General features: G+C 32.5%; 1 protein-coding gene and 1 pseudogene across 2 annotated transcripts; both read left to right on the forward strand.

Annotated features, from left to right (window-relative positions):
• Positions 1 to 5,031: 5,031 nt before the first annotated feature.
• Positions 5,032 to 12,264, forward strand: LOC146951150 (serine/threonine-protein phosphatase 7-like; annotated as a pseudogene). Its single transcript, XR_015027810.1, has 12 exons — positions 5,032 to 5,140; positions 5,307 to 5,478; positions 5,580 to 5,629; positions 5,727 to 5,891; positions 6,493 to 7,068; positions 7,316 to 7,785; positions 8,428 to 8,570; positions 9,088 to 9,192; positions 10,177 to 10,245; positions 11,485 to 11,679; positions 11,752 to 11,823; positions 12,046 to 12,264. The product of XR_015027810.1 is annotated as a serine/threonine-protein phosphatase 7-like (transcript).
• Positions 12,265 to 14,466: 2,202 nt separating this feature from the next.
• LOC146951151 (Survival protein SurE-like phosphatase/nucleotidase) lies at positions 14,467 to 17,871 on the forward strand. Its single transcript, XM_085747117.1, has 10 exons — positions 14,467 to 14,910; positions 15,035 to 15,129; positions 15,271 to 15,338; positions 15,726 to 15,769; positions 15,964 to 16,041; positions 16,123 to 16,276; positions 16,464 to 16,616; positions 16,736 to 16,846; positions 17,176 to 17,244; positions 17,402 to 17,871. Exons 1-10 carry the CDS (start codon positions 14,648 to 14,650, stop codon positions 17,498 to 17,500), a joined length of 1,134 nt encoding a protein of 377 aa, XP_085603243.1. The 5' UTR covers positions 14,467 to 14,647; the 3' UTR covers positions 17,501 to 17,871.
• The last annotated feature ends 5,426 nt before the right edge of the window (positions 17,872 to 23,297 follow it).

A 23,297-nucleotide genomic window follows, 5' to 3' on the forward strand; every position in this document is an offset into this window, starting at 1 on the left:
TCCAGTATCGATTGATTCCAATCCTTTCCAATTGTACACAAAAACGATTCACATAAAGAATAATTAAGAATTGATTTTTCATTTCTTCAAAAAAAGAATTGGTTTTTTCATAAAGCTATTTTTTTATCGTCTTTTTTATGAGAGGTTGCAATAGTGATGGTTTTTTGAATTTACTCAGTTTCACAATTATTCAAAGACATCGGCAATATGACCCACAAATGCAACCTCAAATGGTTCATTGTAGTGGTGGTGTAGCAGGTATTGGAATTTGATTGAGGTGGGATATTATAATATGAAATTTATTAAATTGGCATGAATAGGAATTTGATGGTGTTGGTATGAATTGATAGGCACCCCCTTTGAGATGAATTAGCCATAAAACATGAGTATTTTATTGGAATAACAGGACTGAATTATGCACTAGAAGCATATGAACGGTATATGAAAGGGTCTTTTTACTACCTGTACTTTTGTCCAGACGTAGAGAGAAGAAGAAGGAGCAGATGTAAGGGTGAAGCCCAGAAAGAGAATTGATAGTGAAAACCCCCGCAAATGTTTTCCTAATATGAGGGTAAAATGGACAGTTTACAAAAAATGTAGGGGTGAAGGTATAATTGCATGGGTGCATGGTAAAACTTCCCTATAACTATCGTATATTATTGGAAATTTTTACTCTGTGCCCCAATGTTTATCCTCTTATTCTTATATATTTTGAGTGAACTATCCATTTTACCCTTATATGTAAATTAAAACATCTCAATTTGTTTTTCATATTTCATCAAATTTTCCATGAGTTTCTTAGAACAAAAATTGTAAGTTCATTCGTTTTCCATAATGAGATATAAACTCGGAGGAAGATTATATGATCATTTTTTGAACCGGTTCACAAATGTCAACCATAAACTTTCTTCAAGATTACACCCTTCGGTCACTATTATAAGCAAAAATCTATATTTTATATTCATTCAATTAATGATGTATATGGTCTTTATTATAGACTATATACATCATTTAATGAATGAATCTAAAATGTTGATTTTTACTTGTAATAATGATCGGAGGGTGTATATGTGAGTAGTTTAGAACCAAACAATTTCTTCTCTTCCAACTAACATAATTCAAAATTTCGATCAACTTCAAAAAAACATTGTGTCTCTTTTCTAGAACCTCACACTTCTAATTGGTGCATGCTCCCTTGCTTATTTGTGCAACACGAGTGACATTATCCTTGTCTCGGTCTTTCAACTACAAAAGCATGTGTCTCAGTGAAGCATATACCAGTTTGCCAAATCTTCAACATTCTTTTTTGCATCTGCATTTAGACGCCATACAAATGCATGACCCTCCAAGATATTGAGCAATATGCAGGGAGTTAGGTTTACGAGTGTTGTTCTATAAATCTTTGCCAAGTCCATAACTCTAGTTTAGTTTTGATATTTTTTCTACCTTATTAGCTTCTTGCGCGCCGCTTGAATTTCCCATTTTGCCCCCGTTCGAATTATATAATCTGAACATTTTAAAAATTCAAAAAACACTCACAAATTTCCATGGTTCATGTAATTCTTTTTCCAAACGGTTCGGAAACTATAATCTTAAAAAAGACAACACCAATTCAAATTATATAATCCAAATTATGTCAAACCCCCCATGAGATTAGTTTAAAAAAAATAATTGGAGCCCATATATTGACACAATTTGAATTATGGTTTCCGAACCGTTTGAAAAAAGAATAACATGACGAGGGGAATTTGCAGGTATTTTCTGAAATTTTAGGATACTCGAATTATACAGTATGAAATATTGAAGAAACGGTTCAAATTATATAACCTAAACAAGATAGAGTTGAAAATACGGAGGACGTATAAGAAACTTGGAGGATGCAAAAACAAAATCTCTTTAGTTTTATATTTTTGTTAGAAGAGATGAAGTAAAGTGGCCAACTTGCTTTCTAACATTGCAAGTTCTATAGTTTTATATTTTTGTTAGAAAATACTTGGCATTTTTGTACCCAAAAAAAAAAAAATACTTAGCATTTTATTCAATCTGTCACCCTTTTTTATTACTAATTAAGATTTGATTACCTTGGTAAAATTATATATATTTGACTAATTTTTGCGATTTGATTACCTTGGTAAAATTATATATATTTGACTAATTTTTGCTAGAAAATATGTTCAGCATGTAAGGTGGTTTTTCTTTTTCAACCAAAACAAGAGTCGGATCAATGAATCATTCATTTAGGAGGTTTAAATCTCTTACTACTTATATTAACTCATTATTTCTTGCGTATTTTTTGTATCTTATACTATAAATCTAGAAATACTTAAACTACCACGAGTGCTATCATTTTGAATCGGATTCATAACGCTTGGTGAAATTAATTTCCTACAATAACTTTTCTAATTTAAATTAGGTTCTATAACTATAGTGGATTATAGGAAAAATTTGCTCTATGCCCCAATGTTTATCCTCTTATTCTTATTTATTTTGATTAAACTATCCATTTTACCCTCATATGTAAATTTAAACATCTCATTTTCTTTTTCATATTTCATCAAATTTTTCATGAGGTTCTTAGAACAAAAATTGTAAGTTCATTCGTTTTCCATAATGAGATATAAACTCGGAGGAAGATTATATGATCATTTTTTGAACCGGTTCACAAATGTCAATCATAAACTTTCTTCAAGATTATATGTGAGTAGTTTAGAACCAAACAATTTCTTCTCTTCCAACTAACATGATTCTAAATTTCGATCAACTTCGAAAAACATTGTATCTCTTTTCTAGTACCTCTCACTTCTAATTGGTGCATACTCCCTTGCTTATTTGTGCAACACGAGTGACATTATTCTTGTCTCGGTCTTTCAACAACAAAAGCATGCGTCTTAATGAAACATATATCGGTTTGCCAAATCTTCAACATTCTTCATCACATCTGCATTTAGACGCCATACAAATGCATGACCCTCCAAGATATTGAGCAATATGCAGGGAGTTAGGTTTACGAGTGTTGTTCTATAAATCTTTGCCAAGTCCATAACTCTAGTTTAGTTTTGATATTTTTTCTACCTTATTAGCTTCTCGTGCACCGCTTGAATTTCCCATTTTGCCCCCGTTCGAATTAAATAATCTGAACATTTTAAAAATGAGATATTCTTGCATGAACTCTTACCTAAGAGATTATTCTTACACCCAACCAATAAAAATATGACACATGTTATTAACTTTAAAAAAAATGTGATTTTAATTAAGGAAATGGAAACAATAAATGGTGGTGGGTGGTTTTTGTTGGTTAAAGAAAGTGGAAAAAGGAGAGAGAAATATTAAAAATAATGAGAAAAAATTATGATATTAATTATTTTTATTATTTTAATGAGATGTTTGATTTTAATTGGTTGGGTGTAAGAATGATCTCTTAGGTATGAGTTCATGTAAGAATTTCTCTTTAAAAATTTAGAAAACACCCACAAATTTCCATGGTTTATGTAATTCTTTTTTTGAACGGTTCGGAAACTATAATCTTAAAAATGACGGTACTAATTCAAATTATACAATCCAAATTATGTCAAACCCCTATCATATTAGTTTTAAAAAATAACTGGAGCCCATATACTAACACAATTTGAATTATGGTTTACAAACTGTTTGAAAAAAGAATAACATGACGAGGGAAATTTGCAGGTATTTTTTTGAAATTTTATGATGCTCGGATTATATAATCTGAAATATCGAAGAAATAGTTCAAATTATATAATCTAAACAAGATAAAATTGAAAATACAGAGGACGTATAATAAAATTGGAGGGTGGAAAATTAGTTTTATATTTTTGTCAGAAGAGATGAAGTAAAGTGGCCCACTTACTTTCTAACATTGCAAGTTCTAAGCCCATCAAGGTTTAGCCGAAGAAGATTGCTCTTCAAATATCTAACAATTGCTCACAAACATGTATCGAACGACACTAACCGATTTAAGAAAATGATTCGAGCGGCAATTAATCGTCCTCGAAGGTATGTAAGATAATTTAAGGTGTTTCTGAGCAATATTTGGTACCTAACAAGCATAAAAGACATAAAAATGGTAAGAAATACAAAAACCTTAAAAACATAATATCTAATCAAGCCTTTGTTTTTACTTTAAATTTCCTTCCACACATATTTTATCGGTAACTGTTGCTAATTGTAATAGTTTTTATTTATTTATCTAGAGTTACTATATTATTCATAGAAAGTTTTCATCGTTGTTTAACACTTATTAATCTTCATAGGAGAATATGACCCAGTGCTCAAGGGACTCAAGTCCCTTACCATTTGGATGAATTGATTGTTGGTGACTAACCGTAATAGTTAATGATAAAAATTTAAAAAGTCTAAACTAACCATAAAAAAATATGTCAGATATGAAAATTTTGGATTCAACCTCCAATATATGAGCTTCGTTTGTGTCATTAAAATTAGTAAAAATAAATCATTTGTAAATGTTTTTTTTGATCTAAAAATATTTCTCACCTCAACAATCCCTCGTTCCTATTTTTTTTTTTGGTCAAGAACAATTCCTTCGTTCTATTTGTTAAAAAAGCAGTTGATGAATAAAGTATTAGAACAATGTATTTGACATCCCCCTTCATAAACATTTAAAGACCATTTTTTGAATGAAAATCAAACTAATATTTAATATTACAAACAAACGAAATGACAATTACCCTTGAAAACTAACAATATATTAGTAGAGTAGATGAAGTTCAAACTCTAATCACAATTCTAGCAATTTTAACATTTTTATCTTTTGGGATATAACACCTATGACCAAACATTTTAACTAATAATCTCTTAAGATTGATTATTTTTTTAGATTTGAAGATTGATGTTAAGAAGAACCAATTTACAATATCTTTTTGTCAGGATGTTAAAAATCATATTTCTTACAATTTTTTTTACCAACTTTGTAAAAAAAAAAACACCATAAAATATATTTTCGGCAGAAAAATATTTGTTTTTTTATTAATGTTCAACGTCACTCATCTTTCTCCTGTCCAATTTGAATCACTGGCAAAGAAACCCTAATTTCATTTCATTCCGGAAACATGCATCATTCACCGTAAAAAGTAGAATTTTGAAGCTCCGATTGCACACACACTGAGTGAGTTCCTTTTTTCATTCCCCTAATTTTGGTTTTCATTTTTCACTATATGGTACTCTTCAAAGTTTTTACCTTTCCTTTCTCAAATGACTTGAATCATTGTGCAAAGCTATATTAATGCTGTTTCGAGTGAAATTTTCATCTGGGGGTTTGCCACATTTGCCAGTTTTTTTTAGTTATGGAGCATCACAAAGAGATAATTAAGAGTGGGTGTCATAAGATTATAGAAGGAATCAATTCAATGTCTTTGGTGAATTTAGATGATCAGCAAGTTCATTCTTTAGTGATGATGAGAGAAATAGCGCGTGGAGTTGTTGAGGATCGAGATAGAAAGGTTGGTATATAGAGGGTGTATCAGAAGTTAATTATGTTTTTGTACACAATATTCGTTGTTCTTGGCATAGCTGTCATTAAGTGAGTGCTATTTAAATTTTACAAGTGACTAAGAATGACATGATCACTGCCTTGCGATACAACATTGAGAAAATGGTTGACTTTGCTTCTTTCATGTATTCATTCATGATGGATTTTGTTAATATTGGTGTTTTTTTGGTCTATCTTTGAACTGACTTGAGGCATTTTGCAAGTGTGTGCATCCAGAGATATCATTCATATGTTAAGTAGGATGTCCTATGAAGGCTTGGATGACCAGAGGGTGCATTTAGTATTGAGGATGAAAGAAATTGCTCATGGGATTGTTGATAAGCAACCTAGAGTATCAACAGCTAGGCCTGAGTTACTTGCCGACCAAGTAAGGATTAAACTGCACTGGATGTTTTAGTAAAAAGCTGAATTAAGTGTTTATTCAATAAGGTCCTAGTAGGTAGGAACTTATTTAAGCTGTTTTTATAATCACAGAGGAAACAAGTTTAACCTCGACATCAATGATCAGTTTGCATAATCCATCCTCTGGATCTTATGAAAATAAGCTAAAAGAGGATTGTTAGGCACACCCTCTTCTCAACACTCACTCTAACAATTACTCTCTTATTAAGCAAAACCCATATGGGTTCCACCGCTTTATGTGAGACCCATTTCCGAAGTATGGGACCCACATTGATACCACCCAATAAGAGAGCGAGTGTTAGAGTGAGCGTGCGAAAGATAAGTGTGGGACCCACATTGATATCACCCACACTGATAGCACTCCTCTAAGCTAAAAATAGCTCATGGACTTATACTAAGCTAATTTAATAAGCTCTTCTAGACACTTATGATAGTGCTTGTGTTGTAACTTGTAAGATAAGTGCAAATAAGTTCTTCCAGATGCCTGCTCAGTATCTTTTTGACTTCTTCCCCCTCTTTTGTCTACATTTAAGATTTTCCTTAAGATACATTGATCAGTTTTACAGGTTTGCTTTGTGGATGAACGGACAAGAGACAATACTCCTGTTGTTGAGTCAACCAAGATCTGCAATGGGGATGCTCTAATTGACGAGACGCAAAGCATGATACATGAAGATGACATGTTGGACGTCGATCATGTTTTAGGATTTGAAAATGGGATAGATGAAGTAGAAGAATCTCTGTTGTCATCATGCTTTCAGCAGTTTCTTTTGTGGCCTCCTGATGATTACGTCACCTTAGAGTGGGTTCAGGACATGACTTTCATCCTTGAGAAGGCTTCACAGAAGACGCCAACTGAATTATGTCATGTTGTGCAGAGCTTTGTGGTGTACAAATTGATAGATGCTGCTCGTAGTATTTTCCGTAAGGAAACAAACTGTGTGGAGATTAATTGTCTTGGAGAGGATTCAAGAGTCATTGTTGTACTTGTAGGCGACATACACGGGCAGTTTCATGATTTAATGCTTCTATTGAAGCATGCAGGAGTGCCTTCTGAGAACCAATTTTATGTTTTCAATGGAAATTATGTAGATAAAGGAGCTTGGGGCGTTGAAGTATTCTTGGTCTTGCTGGTTTGGAAGGTAAGGTGACAGTTATGATACTTAATATAGAATTGTTTAGATCTTCAATGAATTTTCTGCAGTTATTGGCCTGTTGGTGCATATTCTCCAGGAGGAGAAAGAAGAACACAGAAGAGTACCACATAGAAATATTAAACGACTTGTGTCAAAAAAAGAAAAAGAAATATTAAATGACCTAGCAACTTTTATAGTGACCAAATGCTATACCTGACTTATCAGTATGTTAACTCTGTCATTATATTTTCAGATCTTGATGCCTCAAAGAGTGTATCTACTCCGTGGAAATCACAAATCAAGATATTGCACTACAAGGTATGGTTTTAAGAAGGAGGTGCAGACCAAATATGGCAATCAAAGCGAAGATGTGTACAATAAATTCTTAGAGTGTTTCAAGGAGCTTCCATTAGCTTCGGTTATTGCTGACCGTGTTTATACTACTCACGAAGGGCTTTTCCGCAGCAATCATGCCGCTGTTTTCCCTTCAGGAAAGCCAAAACGGAAGAAGACACAGAGTGGACCTTGGTTCTTTAGCAGATTTATCTCAAGTTAAAAGAGCTTGCATAGATTCTCCTCCTGAGGGTCCTAATATATTATTGAGTGACATTCTCTGGTCAAAACCATCTAACAGAGATGGTCTGAGGGGTAATGCAGGTCGAAAATTAGGATTATGGTGGGGTCCTGATTGCACCGAGGCTTTCTTAAAGAAACATAGTTTAAAGGTAATATTCCAAATAATAATATTTTGACTAGTAAAGAATAACAAAATTCCTATTTATTTTATTTTATTTTATTGTAATAAGTAGTTTGATTAAGATTTCTTGGTCTTCTGTTTTTTAAGTTGTGTTTGGTGTCATTTATGTCTATCCTACCAAATTATGCTTCTTCTGTCAGCAAGCTATAATCATGTTCTAGGCATTCTTATCTCTATCCCTTGCCCTTCTCTCTTTTTACTTTCTTTCTTAAAGCTTAGTCTACTTGTCTTTCTAGTTTCTTTTGTTATTCCTAGGACCGGAAATTTCAGCGCTAAATGAAAATAAAAACATCAGTATCATCCTTTCCTGCAAGACAATGGTATTATTCATGTATCTGAATTTGCACACACTTGATATATTGCTCCAATTCATGTTCTTTATATCTCTCTGCTTACCTAGAATGCAATCACTAAAATCCCACACTTAATTAGCTTTTTATTAGATGGTTGGAAATGTCAATAAAAATTGTTACCAACAATAACTGTCATTGTTCAACAAGATGAATTACATGTTTAGATGTGAATAAAAGAAGCAATGCAAGTTATAAATATCATTTGATCGCCCAACAAATATTCTTCTAGCTTAGTAAATATTATTCTTCCTGCATAACTGATCATCAGATCACATGAAGGACCAGATGCAAGGGCTGGAAGGGATGGTTTTGGGGATATGTTGAATGGATACAGCATAGATCACGATGGACAATCAGGAAAACTATATGCAATTTTTAGTGCTCCAGACTACCCGCAGGTTAAATTTCATATTCAACTAGCAATTTGTTATTTATATTTTTCATTTATAAAAAAATTGCATTTGTTGCACCTGTTAACTTTTTCTTAAGCAATGTCATAATGGTTCACTAATTGATTTTTGGGAACACTTAAGACAACAAGCTCAGCCATTGCCATATACGAAAGCATGTATATATTGGCATCCAATTTATGCCATTGTCTTTTAAGATTAGAGTTTTTTCTGGAAGTTGAATCTGATGTTTGCTTAGGAATCTAGTATGTATTATGTAGGCGTGTTTTCAAATAACTTATCTTTTAAATGGTGGAAAATTTATACATAATAAACAAGTGGTGTATGTTTCATTTGCAACTCTACATATGGGGATGGTTACAGACATATAGATTTGAAGAAAACATGTAATATTGTGCACTTGTAGTGTTTGAGTGATTAACTGTAGCTTAATACAAGGATGCGTGACATTGAGATCTGCAGCAACTAAAGTGTCATATCTTTTTAAAGGTCTTCTGTATTGCAGTTTGGGAAACAGAGATATAACAATGAAGGAGCATATGCAATATTGAAGTCACCTGATTTTGCAAGTCCTTACTTTCAGTCATTCAAATCAGCAGAAAGACCAATGGTAACGAGTTCTTAACTAATCTTACAAAGATTGCATGACATATATTTCGTTGGGATCCCACATCGACCTGAGATATGGCTGAAATAGTTCTCGTAAGACCTAGGTAATCTTCACTCCTTGAGCTAGCTTTTGGGTTGAGTTAGGTTTAGCTCAAGTTTTAAGATGAAAACGTCCTGTCGTACCAATTTCACGTTCCAAATGTCTATTCTTGGTCCTAAGACAATTGCTAAGACCTCACGTGAGCTAGAGAGAGAACCAAGGTTTGGGAATTTCTCGTCCCTTGAGCTAGTTTTTGGGATTGAGTTATGCCTAGCCTAAATTTCAATATTTTACTTTCGATCATAGGGGATGAGTTGAAAGCTGGCAGTCACTTACAGTTGGCAGAAAACATAGATTGCATTGAATCTGGAAAAGATTTTAAAAATAATATATAGTAATCAATTTGGATAATTGTGGCCATTTATATTATCTATATGTAAAATTGTTGAAATTTGGGGCCTAACTCATCCTTACAAAACTGGCTTGTAAAGTGAGGGGTGCCTCCTCTTTATAAACTCTTCTCAAGAGTTATCTATCCGATGTGGGACTAAATCCACCCCCTCAAAGCCAACACAATGAAGGTTTTGGAGGCTGCAATGAAGGCTAACCAAAGGTCGCAATTTAGGCGACTAGTGGTGGACCGCAATTAAGGCGGAATTTCCAACAAAAATATTTTAATATATGTGAAAATTTTAATATGTAAAATTGTGGCCCTTAAAAGTACCTTTATTTAGAAAATATGCATTTTAATATAGTGATATATTTGGAGATATATGGCTGGCTCGGTGGTAGTGGTAGTTGAGTGATAAGAAAAGAGTTCAATCTCTACCCCCAACATAATACTAACTATACTAACATTGAACACTAAAAAAAACATTGAAATGTTTTTTTTTTTTTATCATCTCCTCTTTATTATGACTGACATTTGTAATGCTTGCTTCCCAGGTGTATCCTTGTCTTGGTTTTGGTGCTGATGATGACATAGACATCAATAAACTGGACTCTTCTCAAATTGTATGTTAGCAAATATCTTTTCCAATAAGTGTTCCTCTGCTAATGTGTCAAGTGTGAACTGTAGTCTATAAGATGAATGATTATAGTTGCATGTAAATGCATAGACAATTCTAATATATGTAGACAATGTTTTGCTGCATATATTTCACATCATATAGCAATTAGGCTATTGTTCTAAATTTTACATTGGGTTATCAAGTGAAATTATTTCATTTTTAGTCTCAATTTTTTGTTGACATCTAAAGTGGCATTCACTATTTAGTGATGCGGCTTTATATCATATAGCAATTAGGCTATTGTTCTAAATTTTACATTGGGTTATCAAGTGAAATTATTTCATTTTTAGTCTCAATTTTTTGTTGACATCTAAAGTGGCATTCACTATTTAGTGATGCATCTTTATATTTTTGATGCTTTATAGTCTCAATTTTTTGTTGACATCTAAAGTAGCATTCACTATTTAGTGATGCGGCTTTATATTTTTGATACTATGTTACTTTTTTTTTTATTATACTCTCAAGTACGAATCAGAATGCTTGCTTGCTACGTCGTTTGGACCTATAGTTTCTAAAAATATGCAATCTTTTTGAAGTGAAGTGTGAGATTGAATTTGAATGTTAATTTTCTTCTTCTTTGCCTCTGTTGAAATTTGGGGCCTAACTCATCCTTACAAAACCGGCTTGTAAGCGGAGGAGTGCCTCCTCTTTATAAACTCTGGTCAAGCTTCCAATCTAACCGATGTGACAAGCCAACATAAGGCAACTTGGGGCAGATCACATCGCAATTTTAAGGTGGAATTACCAACCCACCCCCTCACATTCGGGGCGGGATTTCCAACGCACCTGAGGTGGAATTACCAACCCACCCCCTCATATTCGGGTCGGGATTTCCAACAGCCTCCTTATCAGCTTGAATTGAGAACTTGTGTATTATTGGATTTCTAGCAATGATATTAGACTACAGATAAGTTTGACAGCTTTTTGTCACTGGTATGCTAACATGGTTAAAAATGTGTTAAGCTGAATATGAAACATAAAGTTCAGAAGACCATGATCAGATCATCATTGCACTGTGTCTTTTTTTTTTATCACTTTGTAATTACACTGTCTCTCTTTTTGTATTGGGACATAAGATATGCCCAATACATTATTATTCTCATTGTCATCGTCATGTTGTCATCGTCATGTTGTATTGCTTGCTAAAGACAGATAACTGAACCAACTTAATTTTATTGATAAGGACGTAGAGGCCTCAACCTCTGCCTTTTCTGGTCTTCAAGATGCGGTGAGACCCGAATTTGACTTCGAGTCATTAGGCATATATAATGCTCCAAGTTGGAGCATTCAGCTTCCGGATGGTTCAGGTGGTACTCAAGTTGTGCAGGTTCCAAGAGCTCCTTCGGTGGAAGGATTGCCTCTGCCTCCTAACCTACAGGCAGCATCATTCATGATTTACCAACATCTTTGTTAAAGTGGCTAGTGCTGACTCGAATTCTCGTTTTTGCAGGAGCCACACAATGCTGGTTATGAGTATTTGTTCGAGCTCGTTGCTGGCCTAAAACACATGATTGCAGCAAGGGTGAGTTTGTAACTCATGACATTATGTATTTACTAATGATCCAATGTTGATATTGTTAAACTCCTGTTTTTTTTTCCTGCTCAACTCTTTTCATTTCCTCCATGAATTTTTACACCCGTTTTGTGATTTTAGGGACCCGTGTTTCTGCACAGGTATACACATCTAGTTTTTTCACATATCTCTTTCGAGAGGGTAAGCTAAACCTGGTACTTTTCAATACAGGAGACTGAGAACAGGGCTCAAGTATCAGCTTTGCGAAGTAGAGCTAGGAAACGTAAGGGTAGATGTCACAGTCGATCGGTAACATGATTGAAAAACATGTGGCAAAAGGTTCATCCTTTGATTGAATTACTTTGCTAACATGTATGTCCTTTATGTGTAAGTATTAGTGTATCTATGATTTTTTGCTTCAAATAAAGAATATTTATCTTTTGCTTTCAAGAGCATGGATAGGTTCTTTTCTCTTGTTTAGATTTAATAAGAAATAAGACACCTATGGTACGTGCTGATGTGATAATTCTGTGAGGTGGTTGCATTTGCCATTTATTTATTTATAACCTGGACCAACCAGACATGATGTGCACGTTCAAATTAAAAGGCCAATCCACCTCCTATGAAGAATATTTAATACTATTCTCCAAAACATTGGACATTGCTTCTAATTATGCAGGCTATTTTATTATAAAACAAAGATTTATACCAGAAAGAGAATGGTATTGCTACTATATTCATATGGGATAAAGTCTAACCAATAATTTTGATTGTGATCCTCCTACCATAATAGTGATTGCTTGCTACGTGCACCATACACCTCTTTGGAAATGTCTTTGGTGGTTGTATTTACCTTGTTGACTTGATCCTTCATGACACCATTGTATCACTTGTCTTCATGAATGAGACATCAATTTTTCTTTTAGAAAATATCTTTGCGCATAAATAAATGACTTTAAATTTGAGATCAAAGCTTGCACCATCGAGCCAACCTCTAGTTTAGTCAATTACCCTTTTAATTGGAATACATATTTCCAAACATGTATTGAGTGTAAAAATTTACGAGATTAATTTCTAGGTATTGACAATATGAAATATTTTTACATAGACACCCAATAAAATCACTGTATCAACAATGACTGTACTAAAAACTAATTTACATAATTATATTTATTTACTACATATATTTTTTAAAATCCACCGGTAAAAACTTTTCCTAGGAACATAAAGTGACATATTGTTTACAACATATGGGTCCTTCTGAAGAAAAAGTGTGTGCATTGAAAGCTTGTAAAGGCTATTTACCTTGAGTGCTGGCTAGTAGTTGTGTAGACTAGTCAAAAAAAAAAAAAAATCCTCTTTTGAGGGGAAGTCTTGTTAAATTAATAATTTGATTTGATTATTATATTTTAGTACAGTCTAGATTTTGAAAACTTGTGTTATAAAACTAAAGCAAGTTATCTTTCCGGAATCAGAGGAAGTGAAACTATTCAATTTATAAGTGAAATAACTCATAAACTTCATTTCATAATTCTTTAAAATTCTCCTAATATTAAATAATTGATTTTGACTTAAGTAAAATGAATTTTGATTAAGAATTTATTTTAATTTTAAGCTAAAATTGGGAGTTTTTGTCTCTAAATATACTTTTCAGCCTATGTTAAGAAATAAGCTAGAAGCACAAGATCAAAAGAAGAGTAAGGAAGTGTGTCTTTACAATACAATATGATCCCTATTTATAGTACATAAGATGAGTAAGTGAGTGAATAAGACAATTAAGGTCCACTAACTATACACTTACTAATGGGGGTTATAGGAAGGTGAAAGAAGGATGGACATGGGGGTTATAGGAAGGTGAAAAAAGGATGGACATCCACTATTATTTCATAACAGCCTCAAATTTGTCATTCAATTCATTTTTACATAAATAAATGTATTCAAACGTAAATAGTTTTACATTCAACTTACTTTTAATATACCTAAAAAAAATTACTTTCAATAATACTCAATTTATTGTTTTTTTTTTTTTTTATCAAAACAGCATCAAACACACACATTTGTCTAAGAAAAAAAAAATCATTCATCTATCAATTTTTCTTTATCCTCCCAATTTTTTATCTCGATTTCTAAGGTCTATTATAAACTGACTTAACGTTTACTCTTAATTTATGTTATATGTTTGGATTCTCTTTCAAAAAAAAAAATGTTTTGATTCACGTTTAGATTCTCGTCCAAACTTATACCATAAACGTTTAATCCTCATCGCAAAATATTTTTAGTCCACTAATTTTGTTGTTCAATTTTACTAGATAAACTATGTTTATGACTTCATAAAGTAACTTGTATTGTTGGAAATATTCATGATAACAGAAATATCAATATCAATCAATGATCATTGAACACATATAAGCTAATTAGTAACTTACATTACTAAATACTTAGTGATTAATTATATCTCAACATAACATATTAACATCCATAATTGACATGTTACAAATTTAATCACCGTTCCTTGTTCATCATTTTCCTATATTTTCTCTGTTTCATCAATCTTTCTATATTTTCTCTAGACTAGATTACAATTAATCAATTAATCTATAATCTATTTTTCAGTAGATTAATTTATACACTTTTCATTCCACGTACACCGTTAGAACCGGTCTATCTATCATCTCATCTCATCTCATCTATCCAATTTCAATTTTCTTTCTTCATTTTCAGCGCTTTACACCTTTTTCCCCTTTCTTCATTTCTAGGGTTTTTCTTTTCAAATTTCAATTCAATTTCAATTTCGCACAATCTTCAATTTCAATCGCAGCGACGTCGTTTCAAGATGATGCCCCCGGGCCTCGTTTCCAATCTTCAAGAAGCACTTCTCAACAGAAAAATCACACCTTCACAACAAGATGAATCAAACGACACCGTTTCTTCCACCAACGATGATAACCCTAATCCTAACCCTATCGAATTCGATGAATCCAAACCCATTATCTTGCTCACAAACAGCGATGGAGTTGAATCACCAGGTCTTACACACCTAGTTGAAGCTCTCGTTCTTCAAAACCTTTACAATGTCCATGTTTGCGTTCCTCAATCGTGCGTTCTTTTTTTTTTTTTAATCTGTTAAGAAATGAAGTAAATTTTTGATTTTTTTGTTGGTATTGAATAATGTTGAATGTGTTTGTAATTTTTGTTAGTTGCTGAAATGGTGTTGCTTTAGGGATAAATCTGTTTCTGGTCATTCTGTTACGATTCGAGAAACCGTGGAAGCTTGTTCTGCTCAAGTTAATGGTGCCACTGCTTTTGAGATTTCAGGTATTAACTTCATTCAATTCTGTTTCTAAATCAAATTTTTGTTTTTTGGGGGTGTGCTTATGAATTTTTTGATATTAATAATGTAATATAGTTATATGAATTTGTTAACGTTTTCTAATTTAGTAATTTATAATAATTCAGGGACTCCTGCGGATTGTGTTTCATTGGCTTTATCTGGAGCTTTGTTTTCGTGGTCAAAGCCTGTTTTGGTTAGCATTTATTATCTTACACCCGTAAATTAATTGTGTGTTTGGTCCTGCGGTAACAAGAGTTGATTTTGAATAAATTGATTATGTAAAATTGATTCTGGCTTTAAGTGAGTTGAAAGTAAAATTATTTACGTTTGAATACCTTCATGTGTGAAAGCAAGTTGAACGATAAATTTGAGACTAGAAATCAGTTCTAGAATCAAAAGCTCCAAATTCTAGCTTCAAGTTAGAATAATTTTGAAGGCAGAATCAATTATACTCGAGAGCAATCAAACATGTCAAAATCAATTCTATACTCTAGAATCAATTTTGGCTACCCCAGAAGTTAAACCACACATACACTAATAGTGCTGTGAAATAGTAATCATGATGTGATTTGAATTTCAGGTTATTAGTGGGATTAATCGGGGATCAAGCTGCGGTCATCACATGTAAGTTGCTAACTTATGGTTAGGGAGAACTTATATAAATCTGAGTTCTGAAATTGGACTTAAACACATTTTCCATTTTCTGTCTTGTAATATTCTATATGTATTGTTTTTGTTTTAAGATTTGTATCTATTGTCCATAATTTGCAGCCTTGTTATAGAGATTTGTGTTTATGCCATGCTTTAAAATGCTCCAGGTTCTACTCTGGGGTTGTTGCTGGAGCTAGGGAGGCATTATTATGCGGTGTACCATCATTATCAATATCATTAAACTGGTAAGTTGGTGATTCTATACATCTGGTTTTAACTATGCTTTCATTAGAGATTATGAATTGGTATCATATATCATGTTATAGGAAAAAGGATGAAAGTCAAGAAACTGATTTCAAGGATGCAGTTGAAGTCTGTTTACCGTTGATAAATGCAGCTATCAGGGATGCTGAAAAGGAAACATTTCCCAAAAATTGCTTTCTGAATATTGAAATTCCGAGATCACCTTTGAGCAACAAGGTCTGTAAATTTTGTTATATAATAATTTGATTGTTTACTTTTTCCCATATGTTTTACTGCATTGTGCAAATGCTCTAGTCTTCTAGGTTTTCTTTCAATTGTACAAACTCTGGTATTCTAAGGCGTTTGGCTAATTGGTTCTAATGATCAATTGTACACTGATGCAGTGGTATCCTTTTATTGACAGGGCTTCAAATTGACTAAGCAAAGTATGTGGAGATCCACTCCAAACTGGTTAGCTGTTTCAAATAGCCGCTATCCAACTGGTCATTTCTTGGCCAATCCACAAGGTGGCCTTGGTCTTCAGTTTGCACAGCTTGGCCGAGATGCCTCTGCAGCTGTAAGTATCCTACATTACATACAAACATGTGTTATGTTGATGTTTTCTGTCTATTCTTGGGTGTGATTTTAATGTGTTTAATCTATTGATGCTGATACTTGAATCCATGTTTTGTTCAGGGCGCAGCTCGTCGGTTGGCTACGCAGAAAAAGAATTTGGAGATTATTGAATCAACTGGAGCTGCAGGAAAACCTGATACCAATAAAGTGAAGAAATACTTCAGACTAGAGGTAAATAGGAGGTGGAGGAGGAGGATGAGGAGGGGGATCTTGATTAGAATAGAATTTGCTTTGTACAAATCTTGTTAATGTTGAAGTTAGTCTGTTTTCAATGCTGAGTACAGAAGATAACAATTTGTGGAGAATGGATTATCATAGAAGTTATCTTCATACTTGAGAAGATTTATTTATGTTTTAACCATGAGTTATACTGTTCTTTGCCTTTTAGATTATTAATCTGTTCCCTTCATACAACATTATGTGTTATATTTGTATTTCAATTAAGTAACATCAAATTATTTGTACAAGTGAACTTAGCTATAATCTACTTGTACCTTCAGTTTTTGGACAAGCAGCAGGAAGAAATAGATGACGATGATCTGGATTACAGAGCACTTGAAAGTGGATATGTAAGTTTGAGCAATAAAATATTTTTTCAATTGATATTAGTTATCTTTAACTATATTGTATGTTCTTGATGGTAATATCTTTATGGGTTGTTATACATGCACCAATTTTCCCCCCTTCTCATTCTGACGGATTCATGCATGTGCTTTGGAGAAACAGGTTGCAGTGACTCCGGTATCTCTTTCTCCTCATATTGAGAGTGATATTCAAACGTCAACTTCTGATTGGATTTCTGCTGTGATTCCTGGTGGACAGTAAATTAAAAATTCAGTGTGATTGTGTTATGTGTACATCAGAGATTTATGATAATTCTTTATTTTCAATTTTTCTTCCTTAAAGCAAAATGGAGCAGAAGTGGTAGTCACTCACACCAATTCAATAGCTGATTTCAATTTGTACTCTTTATTTTTACTTTTTTTTTGTTTCCTTCTTCATTGTTTCAGTTCCTTTGGCCACTTAGTTATTTCTTGATTTGAAGCAAAAGCTTCTTGTAATTTCTTGGGCATGTTTTAGAAAAATGCCATTTGGTCTGTTTGTAATATCTATTGCTAGCAAAAAACTGGAACAACGTGTAACATTTTGTTTATTTCTTCCAGATAGTTAAACTTTGGATTGATTATTTATTGAAATGTGCTCTAATGGAAGTAAAGAATTAATTAAAGATTTTCGTTGTTTAAAGAATTAATTAAATTTTGAAATTGCATGCGGAAGGATCATTGTTGATGCCTTACATGCAGTCCAACACGTGAATCAGTTTGAATACATATGGGTTGGCTTACCTCTGGTTCAGAGGAAGACGACGAAGTGCGTCCTCCTTTGTGCCAAAACTCAAACCCCGGCGCTGAATGCGTCAAGAAGAGTAACCAAAAAAAAAAAGATACTCTGGAAAATGCAAATACATTTAAAAGAAACTAGCTTCATTTGTTACTAAAATTTAAAAGTAATCTGTGTTTATGATGTTAAGTTTGTTTAAGGCTGTTCTCATTGTTAAACAAAATCAATCTGCTAAATTGAAATGACCGACACGTAGTAGAACTACCTACTGTGTTTATGGCAAAACTGGACTACCACCAATGGACAAGTGTAGCAAAGACATGGATGAGATGGGATGAAAATCATTGTCGGTAGGTTGAATGAACGGAAGCATTGAATGTTCATTGTTTGGGTTCCATTAGTACGGCTAAAACACATTTAACTCTTCAGAAGTTAGTATTGTGAAAATAGAGTAAGTATTTTTCGTAATCGTAATTTGTTATGCATGTGTATATATTAACCATTGATTTGTTTAGAGTATTATTTATTTATCTTATATTTTAGAGGAACTTTAACCAAACAAAACACATAATTGAAACCAAAACAATCGGCTAACTATATACTAATTCTAATCTTAATATGGATTCGAGAATAGATCAAAACAATCAGAGATGAGAGAAAAATAATATAAAATTCGGAAATTGTATAAATATAATGTTGATATTAGATTTAGAATCCCTAAAAAAAAAGATATTAGATTTAGAAAAAAATTTCTCAAATGTTAAATGTGGTTCAAAAAGAGAAGAAAAGAGTGCACAATTAGAGCATCTTTGATTGTAGGAATCAATTTGAGGTATCAGCTCTCAATTTAAACCTTAACTTGTTTTCACTCAAATACACGAACAACTTAGAGTTCACAACTTATGTTTTAGTGGATGATGCAAAAAATTGGTATTTTGTTCTAAAGAATCATTGCTCTACATGGTGGATGCCACGGTGAATCCGTTGGCGTAATTTTTTTTATCCTTCCAATAAATAAATTCAAAATAATCTAAGTGCCTGTTTGGTTCCGCGGTGGGAACGCTTAAACGCATGTTTCAGAGCTTTTGCCGTGGTTTTTCAATTTTCAAGTGTGTTTGGCTGTCTCTTCCAAAAGCGATTCAGCCTTGCAAACGTGATTCTAGGAGAAGCCACAAATCCTAGCTTTTGCGGTGAGCCGCAAAATCAATTCTCGTTTACTGTATGCTGTCAAATAAATAACCCCCTTTCTTCCTTTATTACCCTTTTTATTACCTTTTAACATTCACGATCTTGTGCTCAAGAGAAGAAGAACACGACGCAAATATATGGATTTTAGGACATTCCATATTCACCCAGCATCCCTGGTTTTTAATTTTCCTGGTTTTCTTTTACTCAGCCGCCATGCCTATCAGTTGCAGAACTGCAATCACCAGGTTGAGGAAGGAATTATTGGGCTCCAAAGCCCATTTACTTTCTTTTCTAAACAAACCCATTAACATAATATATATTTGAAATTAAATTCTCTAAATTTTAAAGTTTTTTTTCTTCAATTTTTTGTTTGACATGTATATTTAAAGGTTTTAAAAATCTATAATTAAGGTATTATCTAAAAAAGTCCTATTATTTTTAATCTATAATTAAGGCTTAAAAAAATCTGTAATTATGTATTAATTAAGAAATTATATATAATTTTGTTTACAATGGATTAATTTATCATTTTCAACATTCTTTGATGCTTATATTCTCTTAAAAATCACCCAATTGATAAAAAAATTGTTAAAAATAACTCTTATAAATTAATATCATTTTAAAATAAATTTTTGAAGCAATAAAAATCCATTTAAAATAAGTTGAAATAATTATATAATCAAAATGAGATATTTACTTTTAAATACAATTAAAAGGATAGTTTGGTCATTACATATTCAAAATCAATTTTTATTCAAACTATCCAAACACCATCAAGTCATAAGAATCACTTTTAGTAAAGTGTACCCAAACATAAATCAATTCACCTTCAATTCACTTTTAATCAAAATCAATTCTCTCAAAATCAATTCTATCAAAATCAATTCTACCCACCGCCGTACCAAACATACACTAAGTCTCAAATTAGATTGTAAGGGATTCTTAGTTGATAGATTTAAGGGTACAATTGTTAATATTGCGATGCAAGAAACCTATGAATGCAAATTGGTAAAGTAAAATGCATAAGAAAAATATATACACAAGGTGTGCGAAAAGTAATAAATAAAGATAAAAAAAACACTTCTTGGATACATTTTGATATGATCATTTTTAAAAGTTGCTGTAGAGTTTGACGAGTGACTTTAAACATTTGTCTTTGAGCTTCTTCACATTGGTTTCACTTTGGTTTTCAAAATAATAATACTCGAACTCTCGTGTCAAGTCATCTTTGACTAGAATACTGAACTTCGAAACAATAATACTGTATAGTGATCAATCGAATTGAAAATGATTAATCGAAATTTGTATGTAACAAAATCCCTCGAATGCAGAAAAAAAATGTAAAAGCTGTTCTTATTTCATAAGAGCATCTCCAACCTAATATACTTCCATTGCAAATTTTAAGTCAAATACACATACATCACTTATTTTTCCTCCCATTGAGTGCTTACAAAAACTTTACAAGACGAGCCGCATTAATATCAAAATGTAACATCCTAACTCCTATCAGAACTTTACAAATTATAAATTCTTAGATATACTCCCAGTTTCTTCAAAAAAATTAGAATACAAAGAAAATTTTAACAAATTAAGTATAATAATATCATATATACATAAAGTTTCAGTGGAATACAAAACCATCAAAATTTATTCAATAGTCAATACAGAAAAAGATTCATAACAGATACAAAAATTACTACATATATAGATACATTAACTCCTAGCTCTACGACTATGATCCGGCCGCAAAACACCACCTCTTTACATTTCATCAATACATACTTTGAGAGATAACAACCTTTAAGCTGCCCCATTGTAGATGCCTTAAAAAGGTGGACAAGAATTCCATTTGAAATTGTCTTCCATCTTTTTTTAGATTACGTGTTTTAATGAAAAGGGGATAGGGTGGACTTATTTTATCATGAATAATTTTGGGCCTACAAAGGCTATCAAGTTGGGTCGGACTTTATTTCCAATGACATGAAATGAGAGGCTTGTGGGTCGGATTTTGCTGTTCTTTACATCAACCTTTTTTTGTCAAAATATTGTCACTTCACATGTCAATGTCAAGGACTAGCTTGTTATGAATGAATAAAATGCATGAGTCTAGCCTAGATTCTTCTCACTTTGTAACTTTGTTGTTGAATGCTTAATGGGACATAAATGTTGCTTACTTTATGTGCATGTCTGATTCATATCCAAATTCACATCAAAAGCATAATTGCGCTCCTATCAACAATGCATCATGTATATTCCTTTTTTTTTCTTTCTTTTTCTTCCCACATGAATAGCAAAGATTGGCACAAGTGTTTGGAGGTAAAAACGTCATGTCTCCTAGATGCATGAATGTTTTGTTTACGACGATTTGTTTTGCCACCTAAAAAGACCTAGCGGTACAACTTGTTGACCGCTTGCCTTCTATTCATGTGTAAGTAAGCATTAAATATTCTAATAGAAAATGAAATAGAGAACCCGATATTACCTATGAAATCAATAAAAAAAATAGATATAATTACCTATGAAATCAATTAAAAAAATTTAGATATAATATATTTGTGTAAGCTATATACAGACATTGTCTATAGGAAAAAAAACCGTAAGAAAGAGCCTAATTGGTTCCAAATACATTTCACTTTCTCAATCTTTGGAAGAATGAGAGATGGACTCTAGAGTTAGTAGTGTACTAGCTAAACTAGCAGTTTAATTTTATAGATATATGTACAAAGATAAACTCAAGGAGTTGGTTTAATGGCAAAGAGCAATTATTGGATCTGCATGTTGTAGGTTCAAGTCACACTAATCTTCTTGGAGGGTGGTAAATATAAATTTTAATTTTAATTTTTTTTACCTTAGACTGATGCACCACCCATTACCCTAAATTTCTTTTATAAAAATAAAATAAATATTTTGATAGACAAACCTTGATTCTTTCTTGTTCCTTTAATTATTACCCTTTGGTCTGTACTGTAAAGGGGGTAATGAAACATGATAACACACAATCAAATCAAAGAAAGGAAGGAAGATGGGGTATCAACAAAAGAAGGAAATAAATAATCACCCTGTCATATTGATGTACCAAAAGAGAGGTCAGGGTGAATAGAGATTAACTTTCATTTATTTTTCTTCCTAACTTTCTTGCTTAATTAATTCCTGTGATGAAAAAAAAAGCATCTAGAGAAAAATGTAATGATTCTCATGAAGATGGTTGGGTTGGCCCATAAGAAAAGAAAACTTTCTAAGATTCTGAGCCATGCATGGGAAAATTGGAAAATTAATAGAATGCAAAATAATTCATACCCCTTCCTATCATAATAGACCAAATTACTAGAATGCATTTTTGCATAGTTATGGGCCCTTCTAATTATTGTAGTAACGCGGTGCCGGCTGTAAAAAAAAGATAGATACATCTTTAATTTTGTGATCTAATCTTTCTCTTAATGATAGAAATTTACACTGATTCAAAGATAATCATCAAGTGGGTGGTGGGTATGCATGAAATCTGATTATGATTGAAAGGTGTTATGTTTCCCTAACTATTTCAGAAGATTCCATATGTTATCACATTACAATCATAATTTTGTGGAATGCTCTTTCTATGTAACTAATAATGTTGTAATGTTTTTTTTACTCTTCTTTTAGTCATTTTCTGCTTTATGATATTGACAGCAATTAGGGGAGTTTGGAATCAGAATCTATGCTTTGAAGTTTGAACAATGAATATTATAATCACCATTAAACTTTATTGGATTTTTATGAGATCACATGAATACCGTGCTCTTAATTATCTGCATGTGCTTAATTAACAAGATAACATTTCTTTAGAAAATCCTTCAAATAAAAAACATTTCTTTAGGAAATTAATTTGGTAACCTTAAACCATAAGTAAAGGAGCTAACGTAGATTGATAAGATTTGACAACAACTTGAGTTTTAACCCCCCTGCCGATGTGAAAATCTCGTTAGTGGATATGTAGCATATTTGTTATCGATCTCTAAATCTTGTTTTGAGAATTTCCGTAACCTAACTTGTCTAAACTTTAAATTAAATTAAAAAATAAGAAGAGAAAAATATCGAGCAGCTAAGCACGTAACAA

The sequence above is a fragment of the Medicago sativa genome, chromosome 2 (genome assembly GCF_051527215.1).
Source record: "Medicago sativa cultivar Bolivia chromosome 2, Bolivia_mono, whole genome shotgun sequence".
NCBI lineage: Eukaryota > Viridiplantae > Streptophyta > Magnoliopsida > Fabales > Fabaceae > Medicago > Medicago sativa.

Bases quoted from the DNA above. Each gene is read 5' to 3' on its own strand.
- LOC146951151 (XM_085747117.1), top strand. From the start codon at position 14,648: ATGATGCCCCCGGGCCTCGTTTCCAATCTTCAAGAAGCACTTCTCAAC. The intron at 16,277-16,463 runs GTCTGTAAATTT...TTTTATTGACAG, and splicing joins GATCACCTTTGAGCAACAAG to GGCTTCAAATTGACTAAGCA. The intron at 16,847-17,175 runs GTAAATAGGAGG...TTGTACCTTCAG, and splicing joins AGAAATACTTCAGACTAGAG to TTTTTGGACAAGCAGCAGGA.